Here is a 15,948-nt window from a genome sequence, read left to right as displayed (position 1 = left end):
GCCCTTTCTGTGCTTTTTCTTATGTTTAGGGCTCCCGGTTTTCCGTTTAAACGGATATTTACACATTAATACAGACGGAAAACTATTTTTCCTTTGTCTGTATTAATATGTAGATGCGGTTAAATACTAGTAAATTGTGCGTGCTGCCGTGCTCCAGCCGAGGTGACTTGCCACGTCCCTCAGCTGCAGACAGGCTCCCCCTCTTGTGTGGTTGCCTGAGCTGAATCAGCTTCCCGGGCACAGCCACACCCGAGTACTTCACAGGTCTTTAAAAGACCTCTAACTTGTTAATGAGGGTTTGTTGTTTTGTCACCACTTCTAGAGCCTCTGTATCTCCAATCTAACTATTGCTGGGAGAGTCAGCTCCCCCCCATAACCCCCCCCCCCCCCCCACCCTGAAATGTTTTCTCAGCCCCCCACCCCCCGAAATGTTTTCTTAGCCCCCCACTAAATTTGGCTCTAGTTGCGCCGCTGGCTGCACGGCTTGTGATTTGCTGGAGATTCCTTCTAATAAGGGTATTTCTTGACCTGCTGCCGTGCCCCTGAGCCAATCGTGGTTGGGGATGGAATCTTTATGTGTTTGTGGCCGGGTTGCTCTTGTGTACTGTGTACTGTCACGTAATCTCCCCGTGACTGGCAAAAATGAATGTGCACTAATATGAAATGTGTGCGGAAAGGTAAAGCGCTCAAATACCACCGTGCTGAGTTCGTGCTATTTAAATCTGCAGCAACATGTGGCTGCAAGAACAATCCACCTGAGTGCACAACAGCAGCAGCTTATTTATTTTACTGCAAATAATCACTGTGACTCCTGCCCATCTTTCATAGGTGAGGTCTGTAGCTTTTCACACATCACCCATATTAAAGAGAAATGAAAGGGAAACGGTGTACATTGTACATTTACATGTGGAAAAATACTAGCTGCAGCGCTGCCTTTTGATTGCTGCAAAAATAAATGTGGATAAATACAGATAAAATGCCCCAAAAATAAATATGGATAAATACAGACGGAAATGGCCCAAAAATTAATACTATAAAACCGGGAGCCCTACTTGTGTTATACTCATAACTTTTGCGGAGGAGACATTCTGTAGCAAGAGAATGTCTGAGAGAACTTGGTACGGGTGAACCTTTCGGGAAACTACTTTGTTGGCAACATTGTCATCTTAACAGAAGCTGTTTTTGTGCCAAACAAAAGCATACTAAGGAATGAACAAGTCTTTGACATTAAAAAAAACTCTCCTGATGAATATAAAGCAGCAGAAAACATTGTACACTCTGAAGAGAGCCACAAATGGAAAGCAGAGTTCCATGTATTGGTTCTCAAGCTCATGATGATGCAAGAACAAAGGAGTATGAGATTAGAGGGGCACTTCGGATATCAGTGGGGCATACAGCACAACAGAAAACACTCCAGATTGTGGTCCTTCTCATCAACAAATTATCCTGCTCATTTTTATTTATCAATTGATTTCCCAGTGAGCCAAAAGTGGAGGAGTCACATGTAAAAATAATATCCTCGCCCCTGCCCAAGCTCCCCTGGCAGCATGGGATAGAGCAATGACTCCTAGTGGGTGAAGGGCCAAAATCACGCTGGACGACCGTATGGGAGGGAACAACATTGAAAGAGGCGTCAAACTAAAGAGATGCGCCCGCGAGGACCTGAGCAGCATTTCCAGAGTGGGAGACATCATAGAGGGTGGGACCATGAAGCCCTCTCAAGAATCACAGTTGGAGCATAAGCTCTTACACACACAATAATATAAGTACCTCCAGCTCAAACATGCCCTACATGCAGCGGCCCAACATGGCTGTGCGCCACTTGAAAGCAATGTCTTGAAGGGCCCACTACGTAAAGAGGCAGACTCCTCTATGTATAGGACAATTATATACACTATCACTGGCAAGCTTAAAAACTTGCGACAGCGGTGGGGACAAGAAGTGGGAGCCTAGTAGATATAGACTGGGAAGCTACCCTGGTACACTGGAAAAAACCAACATAGTTGGATTCCGTCATCCAATTTTAGGTATTGCACAGTGTATCTAGACAGGGCCAGAAGACAGCACAAAATCAGGAAATCCCAGGCACCCTCCTGTCTGAGATTCAAGAATGCATAATCTGGTCATGCCCTGGATTCAAACTTATTGGTGTAAAATATTAAAGGAGCTGAGTGATGTTTTAGAAAGTGAAATCCCTCACAATCCATAATTTGTTATTGGATGTCTCTGGAGACATAGGCCTTACTGGAGAATATTACCATTTTACTTGCATGGCCTAGTGGGACATTGCACAACCGTGGATGTCCCCTACGCTGCTGACATTGGAGAAATGGTTTGCAGTAATGTATGTATATATGGGGGCTGAAAAAGTGGAATATGCAGGTAGAGGCTATCCCAACAAATTTGGCAATGTCATGGGGAGGTGGACAGAATTCTATCGACTGGAACCTGAAATCTGAGGCACCCCCATATGCCAGGCATCGGACAAGAGATATCTCAGTATTGTTGTTGTGCCCCGGAACTGTCAGTGTTTAAATATATGATTGTCCCTCAGTGTGCCTGGTGGACTGCCAGAGTTAGAGTGCTATAGACTGTACTCCTTACTTGACAGGTCGAATTGTGATGTATGTATATTGAATGTGCCTTGTAGTGGGCTTACTGCAATTCCCAAACAAATGTAAATAAAAAACAGTTGTAAAAAAAAGAAATGGAGGCGCCCCGAAGCTGCGATGATGGCTGGTGGGGCTGCTGGTGTTTTAAAAAAGGTGATCCGATTTGTGGGCAGCCATCACCCTGGGTGTGAAACTGATGCCAGTGTGTTTTGCTTCAATGAAGCTACCCAAGGCGCCGACCCCCTGCATATACGTGCAGGCCCAGTCCAAAGCCTCCAACCAATTTTGTATAAACTGCCAACCGCTCAGCCCTCCCGCACACTGCATCAGGAGGCATTTCACCAAAAGAATTGACTCAACAGAGGGAATGGGCCCCAGGCATGAGGAAATGTCCCTAACTTGGTATGACTTTATTTCAAGTGGTTTCACTGACCTGTCCAGAGCGCAGCTCAGATCAGCAGAAAGTTAGGAAAGAAAAGGGTTTGAGTGAAGACATTGTCAAGTTATTTTGTGTAGCGACAGGTTAAAAAGAAAGAACTTTTAATAAAATGTTCTGTACAATCGAGCATCCATTTATTTTTTATACTGAGAACCATTATCTTTAATGTCTACTGTGAATATAGCATCTAAACCTATGGATGAGGGAAACTGGTCATTGTCTGCATAAAACGTGATGAACAGTGCTCATTGATGTGAAAGAATTTGTTCTTCGCTGTTGATGGGTGTCGAAGCTGACAAAAGGTTCTACCTTATGTTTTCATTTATTATATTATTCTTTGATGTCCAATGTGATCTGTGCTGTCCATTAATAAATATATTGAAAATAAAGTCAAAGCTGGTTCAGTCCTTGGTGCACACCTCTAGAACACCCAGAAAATATTGTATTCTGGTGCGTCCTGGAGACCCCTCTTTTCCCCCTGCCTGAAACCAGAGCCCAGTAGCTATTCTCTTTAGGCAATTGAAGCTGTGCCTACATGCCTGAAGAGGTCCAGTAAAACACAGCTGGATGTGTTTGTCTAATTTAAAGTGAATTTATTCCGGCAGTACAACACATATTGCTACTTTTGTCACAGGGTTGGAATCATTTGCATGGCGATGACCCCTTCTGTAATGCAGACTAAAACGTGAGATATACGATGAGCTAAAATGTGATACAGTGGTTTAGAAGCATTAACTTGCGTATTCTTATTGTTTATCTGTTTTATGTATTCATTAAGCCAAGGGTAAACATAGCAATTCATTGAATGTCATAGAGTGATAAATAGGTTTGACTAGTAGCACCAATGAGAATATTCCTAACTATGGGTTTAATATGTCTGCACACTTATCAGCCTCCATATATAGATAACATATACTGGGTCTCCATGAGTAATGTATTGGTCGTCCAGAAAAGCACTTCAATGCTTCTTCCTGGGTTGAAGGCACCATATGCCAATGTAATAGTGGATCTTGGAGTTACTTGCTCTGAATAACCTATGTTATTGTAGGTTTAAAACGTAAAGGTCTTCTGAGTTATGAGATAGACTATCTAGGGATACACATTGTAATTTTGTGTTGAAGGCTACAAGTGGAAACATCTTTAGAGTGCGAAAGTGATGTTGTTTTGATATGTCTGATATTTCAATTAATTGTGTTGAACTACCTTCAGCTGGAAGACGTAGAGGTGACTGTTGTAGACCACATCCAGAAAGTCTTGAAGCCAAACTTTGGAGCAGCATGGGATGAGATTGGAGATGAATATGAAAAAGAAGAGACATTCACATTGTCTTCCATCAAAACTCTTGAAGGTAAATGACTATTCACCATCATTTTGGTGATCAGAAATTAAGTAGGTGTCAGTTCTCTGAAATTGTCCATGAGTTGCAAATGCTTGAAAGAAATGCATGATTTCACCTATTGTGTTATATAGCATTAGCCCTGTCACTGCTAGTGTGTTAGCACACCACTGTGCTAGAACGTTCTTCTGGAAAATTGGCCTTGGATTCGTCAGGCACACGCGTTTCTTTGGGGGTCTCTGCATCCATACAAAGCAGTGTTTACCCTGGCACATCCAGGGCTTTTAAAGGGCTGGAGCAGTATCTCTTTATAGCCTGTAGCTATTATAAATAATGTGGTGGTATTATTATTATTATTTTTTTTTATTATTCATTTTTTATTTTTAAACGCAGTCATTCAATATTTTGAGTTATCGCCCGTATTGAGAAACATAAATCCAGGAACGCTAACCTAAGAAATATTGCCCTGAATTATTTAAGTGCGACAAAACCAAATGTGTGTGTAGGTTTCCTTAGGGAATATAGACGACACAATCAATTATGCAGTATTCACGCAGATCAGGAAATTGTGGCAGTTTATTTGTGCACTGTGTAGAAAGCTGGCTCTTTGTATAGTGGCCAAACAGAGGTACACTGTGTTACAGAGCCCTGGCAACCCCCAAAGTAATTACAGAGATATAATTGACACCCCAAATGCTCTTGTGGTAGTGAGGGTGAGATGTTAGGCATATCACAGACACACATAGGCAGTAAGTGAGACAGACCCTCAAATCCGACACCAATTTCTAAAAATAATACATAATTTTGTATGTACCTCATCCTGGGTGGCTGCTGCCGCTGTAGACCCCGTAGGCGGCAGGTCAGTGTACTGGGTATTGCTTCTTTGGTGTCTATGGCTGCAGGAGAGTAGCTCCTCTACTCCAAGAGAGATTTTTAGGCAATTAGTGAAGCACTGGCAGCCCACCTGTTTCTTGGAGTCTACACTGTGGCAGGACGACTCTGCTTCTTCCACGATTGTTAGGCATAGGAGACAGGCTGGCAGGGTTGGCGCCAAGTCATTCTTTGCTCCTTGGTTCTTGTGACTCCACTCTTGTTTGTACATTCCTTCTTTTGGTCTATTGAAATCTGAGGTCCTGGTATCAGGGGAGGTCCCCTAAATACTCAAATCTGATAGAGACTTCTAGCTGCAGATTCCTTACCTTTGAACTTCCCTGGTGTCAGACTGGATCCAGAAACGTTTGCATGAACAGTGCCCTGTGCGCCGTCGGATGGCCTTGTTCGATTCCACGTGTTGATGTTAACATCATTGGTGCAAGATCGTGACGTTGCGATCACCTATGCAGGTGCTGCCAGGTGCTCGGATGTCCGTTGTTTTTGCACCAGTTGGCACTGATCCGGTGAAGATATACCCCTCGGTCTCTTTTGGCAGACTTTTTTTGCCATATTGTCTAATATATTTACTTGTGTGTCTAATGTCCTCTAGGAAGGTAGGGTTTTAGCCTTGTGGCGCCTGTCACCGGACCGTGTCGGTTACCGACCCACAACTAGTGTGCTTAGGGAGTCTCGAGTGCGACCACGACTTAAAGTTGTGCTTGGACTGCCGGGCGTCGGCCAAAAGCTTTGAGGGAGCCATAATAAGGCAGATTTGCTTAGGCATGGAGAAAGCAATACAGTGCAAGTGTTTCAAAACTAATCAGTTTGTCAGAAGTCACTAAGATGAATATATTTTGTTCAGTATACATTTTAAAATTGTCCCCTGAAGATAACATAGGCTACCCTATTGACTTAAAGAATCCTTTCTTGAAGCTGATCTATGTTGGTGCTCCAAATTTGCTTTCATGAACAATGTTAAGTAAAATCAGTGCATTTAAATGTGCCTTCTAACTCAATGGATTGTAGTGAAATTTCGGAACTCAATGGCTTTGCACGCCCACTCTCCTCCTTCAGTCTACTCTATCGGTTACCGGCACCACCACTTTGACACTATCATCAGAAGGAAATAACATTTTCTTATTCTCAACAATATATGTAGTCATTTATGCCATTTGTTTTGGTGACCAAATTCCTCACATACAAGCAAAGTAAAGAATTCTTGTTAACCTTTTGAGATTCCACACTACCCATCCAAGCGTTGGCACTTGAATCCATCTTAAGCAATGTTTTTAATCTACACGTTACACAATCAATACCTTCAGCAAGGCTCATTTTAAGAGCTACCTCTGCATTTGCATGTCTTGAGTAAATACACTCCGACAAAACATGTATGGGATGTCCAATTAAAAAAAAAATCTGAAGCAGCAATAAAGAAAAGAGACCATTACAGTACATTATTAGCATGGATACTTCCAACCTTAGACTCCTCATCTTCAAATACTCACCAGGCAACTCACTAGATACAGAAACTTTCTCAGCAATGCACCTATGTGCCCCTCGGTGGTGCCATGCAGCTCCGACCTGGCTCTGTACCACTCTCGAAGTGACCGGATGGAGCAACTTTTCCACATTACCCCCTAGCACCGATGTCAGTTTCTAGCTTGCCTATTTCTGTGGATCCACAGTTCAATACAGTATCCACCAGAAGTAGCTTTACCGACGGTGAGTAACTTGTTCATTTTCCCTGTAAATAGAAACAATATCTAGGTGTGCAACGCCCACCATTTTGTATTTACATATGGACATGGTATTGGTGTTCATGAATTTGGTTTACAGCTACTCCGATAGTACAAATGTAATTGTAATTTGTTTTATATATCCAATTAGAGGCCGTTAGTAACATTGTGAAGTTTCTGGGAATGCAGCCATGTGAGAGATCCGATAAAGTGCCAGAAAATAAAAATGCTCACACTTTGTATTTAGCAGGTAAGCCATATATATTTATAGTTCTTCTTGAAAAATTGAATTTTGGTTGTTTCTAGGGTCCACTAAATCTCCCCTAGAGTCATCTCTGCAGGTAAAACACTTAATATGTAGAGCAACATCTACTGTTTACATAGCCTCTCACTGCAAACAGCTGTGGAGTTAGTGCAGTGCTGACTGTGCAAATTTCCTGCAAGAGACACCCATAGGGATGCATTGGACCTTGTGACCTTCTAGCACACCATAGTAGGCGTTGCTTGTCTCAGGAGTGATGTGTGAGTCTCTCTTCACCAGTGTTTAATTTTCTCTGTCCGATTGCTAATGTCTCTCTATCTCTCTGTCACTGTTTATGTCTTTATCCTGCTGTACTTGTTTCCAGCACCCATATCCATCTTTATTGTGTTTGTGTTTCTCTTTGTCCCATTAGAGAATATGTAGACTTCTTTAAGACTGAAGAATTAATGGATTTGGCCAGGGGTACAGAGTGATCAACTGTTATCTTGCATCTTACACTCTCTACTGCTCCCACGCCAAAGAAAGTTTAGCATCTTGTTATGTCCTGACTCTGGTGTACGGTCTAGGGTCATTATGCAAGTCTCTTGTGGTGCTACTTCCCTGCCTGAAAATCAATTCTTTTTATTTCAGCCACTCCTTTGCTCTTCCATTAATATAGATACGTTGTTCTATCTGCTGATTATGCATCTGGAAATAAGGGCTAGAGGGAGAGGGCTTACCTATGCTCTCTTCTTTACCTTATACCAAAACACTTCCCTGGTGCAGGAGCACAGGAGCAGCACCCTTTTTGTCCAGAATGCCAGCAGTCCCTGTTCTCAACCAGCCAATCTCAAGAGCCGTGGTAATGAATTCATACTTTCCTAAGCCAATCAGACTTTGCCCATAAGCCCTGGTCCATTCACCCCCTAATTTGCTTAGAGATAATGAGATCGGTACAAGATCCAGAAAATTACATTACATTACATAGCCATATGACCCTTACAAATGACTTTGTATTCACGCCAGAACCAATACATTCTGGAGCTGAAATACTTAGTTTTCTTTGCAGCATTGCATAATGTTGTTCACGTTTCATCCTAGATTTCTAAGTTTCTCCCATTAACATTAGCTGTTTTGAGATCTTCCCTCTAGAATGGTTAATAACACTTTAATGTATGCATAGTTTCACTGCTGCTGTTAGAGTAAAGCAGTCTCCGGAGAAGTGAATACTCTGGCTAGATATTGTAAATTTAAAGGCTGGAACTGAATTATACAGTTTTGCTCTATCTAAACAGCCTCATTTTAAAGCTCATCCTTTTTATTCAACTTTCAATAGTGAGGGTGACCCAATGAAACATAGGAGTTTTGTCTCTTCGTATCTATGATGTGTCTGGGACTTCCAGATTCCTAAAGAGCATCCTAAAAGCCACATATTTGAGTACAATAATATCAAAACACATCCTCTCTTTGTCTTTCTGTGAATTGTGATCCTTTTTATATCAATATTGTAACTTGTTTCTTGCACCCATTGTAGATAATAGACATTTGACACGTATCTTAATGTCTAATACCCCATCTTGGAGAGCGGGGTTCCACCCAGATCCAATCCCAGATTTGGACCTTGACCAAAAAATCATTTATTTCTGAATAAAATGTTTTATCTTACAGTTCTTGAAACTGTCAATAAACCTCACATGAATGTAAGAAGCACCTTCATTTTTGTCCACTAGTGTCCTAACTCATTAGAGTGCTCTGCATAGAATATTTGTGTGCAAGATCTAGTTAAGACGGAATTACTGAAACCAGTGAGGGGAGCTGGAAACATGCAATTAGGACTCTAGTGGACAACAATGAAGGTGTATCTTACATTCATATTAGATGCATGTACAGTTTTGTGCTATATAACAATGTGAAGCTGAATTATTCTCTACATGCAAAGCGCTTAAATTTTTAAAACAGCCGAAATGTGGTTGTTGCAATGAAGTGAAGCGTCAGTAGAAAAGATGTTTTTATGAGCTTCCGGAGAGTAATGAGAGCCCAAATGAGAATATTAGTAATCCTTTACAAAGGAGCAGAGAAAACCGTGAGAGTCTGTCAAGCCCTCCACTCGCCTGCACCCAATGATGCATTGGATTGAAGGTCTTCTAAGACTCCACTAGATGCTGAGTGGGCACATTTGGGCATTTGATTACTGATGCTTGTGGAATGCAACTGGTGCTCATGTAAACCGCTCTGAGACCTGATTTCGGGTCAAGTTCTCGCTATATAAAACTTCCAGAAAAGAGAAGAAAAAAAGATGCTATTTAGCAGAATGCTGACTAGTAATGTGTCAGTCGGCCATCTGGAGCGGGAGAATTCATTTACGCTTGTCAAAGCTGATCTTGCCGGACAGAGTGCTTTGTTTATAGTCTTCTGATGCAGAAAAACGTCCTTGATTACTGTTGACCACATTCCAGTCTGTTAGTTTCTTACTACCTGTGCCACTAAAAGGAGGGACCGATCCTATGCAAATCAACCTTGCTCGTGCTACACTAGGAACAGAACTGCCAGGTCATGTCCCTTCAGAAGAGTATTACAAGTAGTCATATGCCGGCCAGTTTCTTTCTTGTTGGCCCTCATCAGCCAAGTTCGCTGCAAGTTTTATAGAGCTGCAAGCATGGGTCCCATATTTAGGCATAACTGTTGGTGGATTATGCGGCACTTGTGTGCCCATGGATCGTAGAACATGTCTGTGTATCCCTGTGACAGCATCAAGGTGTTTTGCGAATAGATTTAAAACCTTTTGCTTTCATTTGACATTATCACTATCCCATATGGTTGTTAATATGCAGTCTATCACTGTGTCATTGAATGTTCGTGGGAGGAAAATTGTCGAGGGGAATTCTAATCATGGTTTTTGTAAAGATGAAGATTTTGTTAGTGTTTGGTATGTGGGTATCACTGGCAGCTGATGATAGTCTTGGTAGACTTTCGGAGATGCTTATGACCGTAATTCTGGTGGCTCTCCATGTAAGGTTAGGCGGAGGGGAGAATTCAACTATGTATTAGGTGCTGTACTAAGGTTGTCTCCTTAATGTTGATGTAACTTGCTTGTGGTTCCTGGAGGACATTAACCATCCAGGCTGTTCGAGTTTTCTGTGGGATGCAGGATACTCAAAGGTTTCAAAATGGGTAGAAGTGCAATTTAAGAGTAGTGTATCTGCGGTGGCTTTTACGTGAGTTATAATGCTGTGCTCTGGGGATGGGAGGACTTTTTTAGTTTAAATATAATGTTTCTGCTGTCTCCACTGTTTGTACTTATGTATGTCTCGGTCAAAACCCTGACTTTGGAGCATCAGAGTGTTCTATATTGACGACACATACACTTTTTTTAATTGAACAGTTACATTGTTTCACATATTTATAACATTACATTTCATATAGTAACAATTTTAGGCACAGGGAGATACAGTGATTTTCTCAGAACATCACAGTTTTCAGTCAAGTGCTGATCCTGAGAATAGATCCATGGTCATAAGCTACCAAGATAGTAGTTTAGCCTCTAGAATACAGTCCCCCCCCCCCCCCCCCATCTCCACATTGTGGATAATGAAACTCCTAGAACATATACGAAAAGAGAAAATGCAATTGCTGATCCTCCGCCTACTAGAATGGAATGAGTCACCCAGTGTGTCATTCACCAAATGCTGCGAGTCCACTTGTGACTGGGGACTACAAATGCAGGACCCCTGTTCCAACTGAAAGGCGGCCCACGTGCTATAATCAGTCATTGGATATATGGCCACTTATGGGTTCTGAAGGGTAAGTCTCCACTACACTACTTATATGGGTGGTAACCTACTGAGTGACCTACCCCCAGCTTCCTGTACTGTCATTGCGATATGGAATACAGCCCTCAGATCAATCAAATGGGACAGAAAACATACAGGAGAGACTTCCCTCTGGATGGATAACCATCTCCCACAGATCAACAAACTTCAGGAATTCACGGAATAGATCTGCCTGGGCATATCACATCTTTGACACATACTCTCTTCCAGTATCATGACCTCCTTTGAAGATAGGAAGACAAACTTTGGACTATAGAACTCCCAATTTTTTTCAAGTATCTACAACTTAGACACGCAATCCAACCATACATAATCTAGATATCTCCGAATGTAATCCATTAGAAGCTAAAATTACTATGTCTCCTTTGTCCAAATGTAACTGAATATCAACATTATACACATCCTTAATTAATACTCTGGACACACTTCACATACTTAGTGAGGAATCGAAGAAAGACTTCGGACCGCTCGAGTAAGAAGATTGGGCCTTTTTGTTAATTGCGTTAAAGTAGGCAGCCCTATTAACTCGATATTAGCTGATTCAATTTAAATTATCTATATCAACTTTTGGCAGGCAGTCTAAGACCCCATGCAGACAATCCTGGGTCGTTCCCTAAACGTAACCCTTTAAAATGGCATTGTTTAACATAGTAGACAATGAAAGCTATACATATGGGGAAACAATATAACGTTTGGACTGATCACATGTGAAAGAGACATTGCTTAGAAATGGGGAGTGGTAGAACCTTGATGATTAGCGGATGGAGGGCCTGCATGGTGAATTGCTGCTCACTTGAGAAGCGGGTTTACAAGACTAGGAGATGCCCCCAAAGCATGGTAAGGTATGGGACAACTGGGCCCAATACAGGGAACCACAACAAACTGAGGCACAAAATACATGATTACTTAGTTTATTGGCATTTAGGTCCAATATTGTCAACAAATACCCAAAGCAGAAATACTTGTCGTTGTTATTTTTAAACATCATTGTATTTCTTAACAAATAGATATTTATTTAGTTTTTTAATTGAAAAGCTGAAAAAAGTAGCATTTATGAAGAAATGTGTTGCTTACTATGACTTCAGTCAAGAGTAAGAATTATTGTGTGTTACCCTATACAGAGTTACTCAATGTATCCCTCATTGCAGTTTCCAAAAATACGTTTAACCTCCTGTGTACATACTTGCATATGTTCATAAAGTAGTAAGAACCACCAGCCTTCCTTACCCATAACGAGTTTCCAAATTACCCTGCTCTAAAAAAAAAAAAAATGAAATGAGTTGACTTTTGTTATAGACCTGTTGTTGTAAAATTTTAAACAAGCTGGTGTTGGATAATGAAACTGAAATACTAGAGCTTAAATGGCACCAGAAGTGTTTAGTCATACAGCACATAATCCATCACATTTAGGGGAGAGACTGTAGCCTTACGGCTAAAGCGATCTGGTTCTAGTCTCGGCAAATACTATCATCATCCTGTGATATTGGGCAAATCACTTAATCTCCCTGTGCCTAACAAAAAGAAATGAATGTGTCCTTGTGTAATGAAACTGGTGATATGTAAATCAGTCTGATACCTAATATTTTCGGGTCTGGTTCACGCTATATAAAACTCTAAAAAACAAAACAAAACCTCTCTTGCCATCAGGATATATTCTGAGCATGTTTGTTTAAACGACTAACACTCAACTGAGACTAAAGGTCATACGTTTCGTTTTCCACCTGTGCTAGCCTTCATAAATGGTCCTGCAGTCTTAATACTGAATCTAATTGGCATGCTAACGGAGCAAAAATGCAAATTCAATAGTATAATTATTATGTTCTACAGTCTTTCAGCGACTGCCTCTCTTTCCTACTATGTAAAATATTGTGTTTTCCGCAGTTGTTTTTTTCATCGTAGATCCTGAACTAGTATTATTTCATTAAGCGGGAGTAGACTTGCAAAAAAACAATAGTAATGTTTCCTACCCTTCTGTTACAGGTGTGTTCCGGGGAGGCCATGACATTTTGCTTCGTTCCCGATTGGTCCTTACAGATACCGTGACAATGCAGGTCACTGCCCGAAGTACAGAAGAACTTCCTGTTGACATCATCATGTCCTCTGTGGGCTAAATAGCCAATATTTGACGTTATAAATTGACACTACAAAAAGGGATGCTAGACTTCAACATCTGATCCTACATATAAAAACTGTAGACATCAGATTCACAAACTTTTTTTTTTTAGCAGACTTAGAAAGGCTTTTATAAACCATACATTTTTTAAGATAAAGTGCTTATTCTGGGAAATTCATCACTGTTTGTGTTCTTATGCCCATAAAAATCCACTTTATCCAGAAATTGAGAGTCCTTAAAAAAAATAAAGATAATAAATGTTCTTTCTATGAACCCTGTAATAATATTAAAAACATTATATGATTCTATCCGATGTACCATACAAATGTATCACATTTTTTCATGATACACTATTGAACATTCTGCTTAGTAGTTCTGTGCCAGTGTTTCTGCTGACACTTACCGGCGACCAAGAACTTCATAGAATGAGTGGCCTATACATGTGCTCCTTGTACAGAAATTGAAAAGTATGTTGGCTTAGCTTCATAAAAGCGAAATAATATTAATTGATGGTTCACGTTTTGTAAAATTCAAGTCTTTCAGAGTTATGCTTTCCACAATAGCTATCTGGCTGATTTCTTTATAAACAATAACTCATCCTTTACTGAAAGGACATTCTATAGAGCAGTGGTCTTCAAATGTTTTAATGCCGCGCCTTTCCAGTATAAAAAAATAAATCATTGCGCCCCCTCGAATCTTTCACAATTATTCTATTCAATTTGCAATGTTTAAGTATGTCTAGACTAATTTAAACATTAGTTATGTTGAACCTTTTAAAATGTCCCATTATTTAGTTGCTGACTGCAGATCGTTTGTTTTCAGCTTAAAACAAAGCACTGCTGTCAGCAGGATGCTTCTTTTGACCAGAGCGTGGCTCCCCGAGGGATCATTCAAGCCTCCCCCAGGGGGGCCCGCTCCCCAGTTTGAAGACCCCTGCTATTGAGGGAAGGTGAACATTCACATTTACTTTCTCAATATAAATATAACTCTATATTAACCAGAAAACTCTTGAAGCTCTGAATATGTCAAGGAAACACTTCCTGAACAGAGGGGCTGCAGCCAGGTAGTGTCATAGCCTCCTGGATGTTTTTCAACAGAGTGATAGGACATCCTCAGCAAAGTGCATCTAGCCATAGAAAATGACTAACGTCAAAGAATGGTTGGTCTGTACCTCAGCGTTTTATTGGTCACACATGTTATTAGTTAAACATGAAAGTAGAGAAAACTACAAGAAGGGCTGTTCAGGCATTCTAGCTTAGCCTCAGAAGGTGTAGTGTGGGGGTTAATGTCTGACTGAAAGATGGAATCCATGTGTCTTGTAAAGGGAGTCATGCATGGTACCCCTCTGTCTTTACAATAATTGTTAGCATTTCCTTTCTGTGGCACACACAAAAATGTTATTTGTTGAAAAGTTCTGTGACATGCTTATTTAATTCACCCTACTTGCGGAAAGGGACACTGGCATGATGCATATGAAAAACCCAACGAAATATGGCTTAAAAAGCAGGGGTGAGGATGGAAGATGGATATGGGGGGCACGGATGCTTCTTCGGGCTACGTATTGTTTCTTTTCTGTGTCCACCAGGCGTACCATTTACGGAGATCATTGAGGGAAATATTTGTATAAAACAGTGGGCAACACACAAAAACGTATGATTACATTTTCTCAATACATGTTTGTTTACAACCTGACAGTGTAAGAGAATGGTAAAATATTCTAGATTATGTATTTTCTCCCTCAGATGTGAGCACACATGGGGTTTTGTGTTGTCTTGGTATGCTAATGGTAATCCTAACAAAATCACTTTTTCCTATTTTGACATCAGTCTGCATCACGAAAAGACTAGATGTCTAACGTAATCGCTGCCTTGTAATGGGCTGCCACATAAAATAGGAGAACGTTTTTTTTGTAATAGGAGTTACCTTGTCCCAACCTGAATATACTTTAAAGGTCCGCTGCATATCTCAGTTATGCAGGTTTTACTGAGTTTTATTTCTTTCTTGTTTTGGTGTCATTGCTGCGTTCCACAGTCATCAATGTATATACAATAAATATAGTGTATCTTTTAAAATACCCAGTATTCCATATTAAATTATTCTTGTCAACCTAAATTATTATTCATTAAATGTTTGATTTCAGCACACGTGGCAGGCATGTGAAAATAAATGTTGAAAAATCATAAAGAAATGTAACCAATGCCCTAACTATGACCCTAACATTTCCTTCATTCTTTATTTCAACCCCAACTCCTCCCCTAAATTGAGCCTAAACCTAATCTTAAATCTTGCCTTTACCCTGATCTTTAGCTACACTCTACCTCTATTCGTACCCTAACTAATAACTATGTTCCTAGCCTTAAACCCTCTCCTTTACCTTTAACAAAATGCCATTTTATTTGCAATTCGTTTTTCTAAAACAAAACATATGTTTATAATAAACCACTTTTTATACAAACATACAGCTATTCTATTAAAAACACTTTCAGAATAGATTAATGATGTCACTTTTTAGTGCCATGATTTTTTTTCTACTGCATTTGTACTTTCCACCAATTATTTGCCTTTTTTAGTAACTTCAGTTCCTGTGCATTCACAGCATCAAATGTAATGGATAGACTAGTGGCTTCTACCAAAGATATAAATTGGTGAAGCCAGAGCGATAAACAAAACTTACTGTGTCTGCATTCCGTAAGCGTAACTCATTCCAATCATCTACAACCGTTAAACAGGAAGTCGATCTCTTAACTTAGCTGAAGCAGAAGGGAGGG

At 40.5% G+C, this 15,948-nt stretch overlaps 1 protein-coding gene across 3 annotated transcripts in view; it reads left to right on the top strand.

The window, feature by feature from the left end:
• Window positions 1-15,254, top strand: part of COPG1 (coat protein complex I subunit gamma 1) — a 139,718-nt gene extending 124,464 nt beyond the window's left edge. For all 3 annotated transcript variants that reach the window (XM_086939306.1, XM_086939307.1, XM_086939305.1), the window contains 3 exons: window positions 4,261-4,399; window positions 7,148-7,246; window positions 13,048-15,254. In XM_086939306.1, the coding sequence (XP_086795432.1) occupies window positions 4,261-4,399; window positions 7,148-7,246; window positions 13,048-13,178 (369 nt within the window). In that variant the 3' untranslated portion in view covers window positions 13,179-15,254. The remainder of the gene's footprint in view (window positions 1-4,260; window positions 4,400-7,147; window positions 7,247-13,047) is intronic.
• Window positions 15,255-15,948: the final 694 nt, after the last annotated feature.

Source organism: Lissotriton vulgaris, chromosome 9 (assembly GCF_964263255.1).
Source record: "Lissotriton vulgaris chromosome 9, aLisVul1.2, whole genome shotgun sequence".
Lineage (NCBI taxonomy): Eukaryota > Metazoa > Chordata > Amphibia > Caudata > Salamandridae > Lissotriton > Lissotriton vulgaris.
The sequence above is the reverse complement of the archived record's forward strand: the minus strand, read 5'-3'. Positions and strand labels throughout refer to the sequence as shown.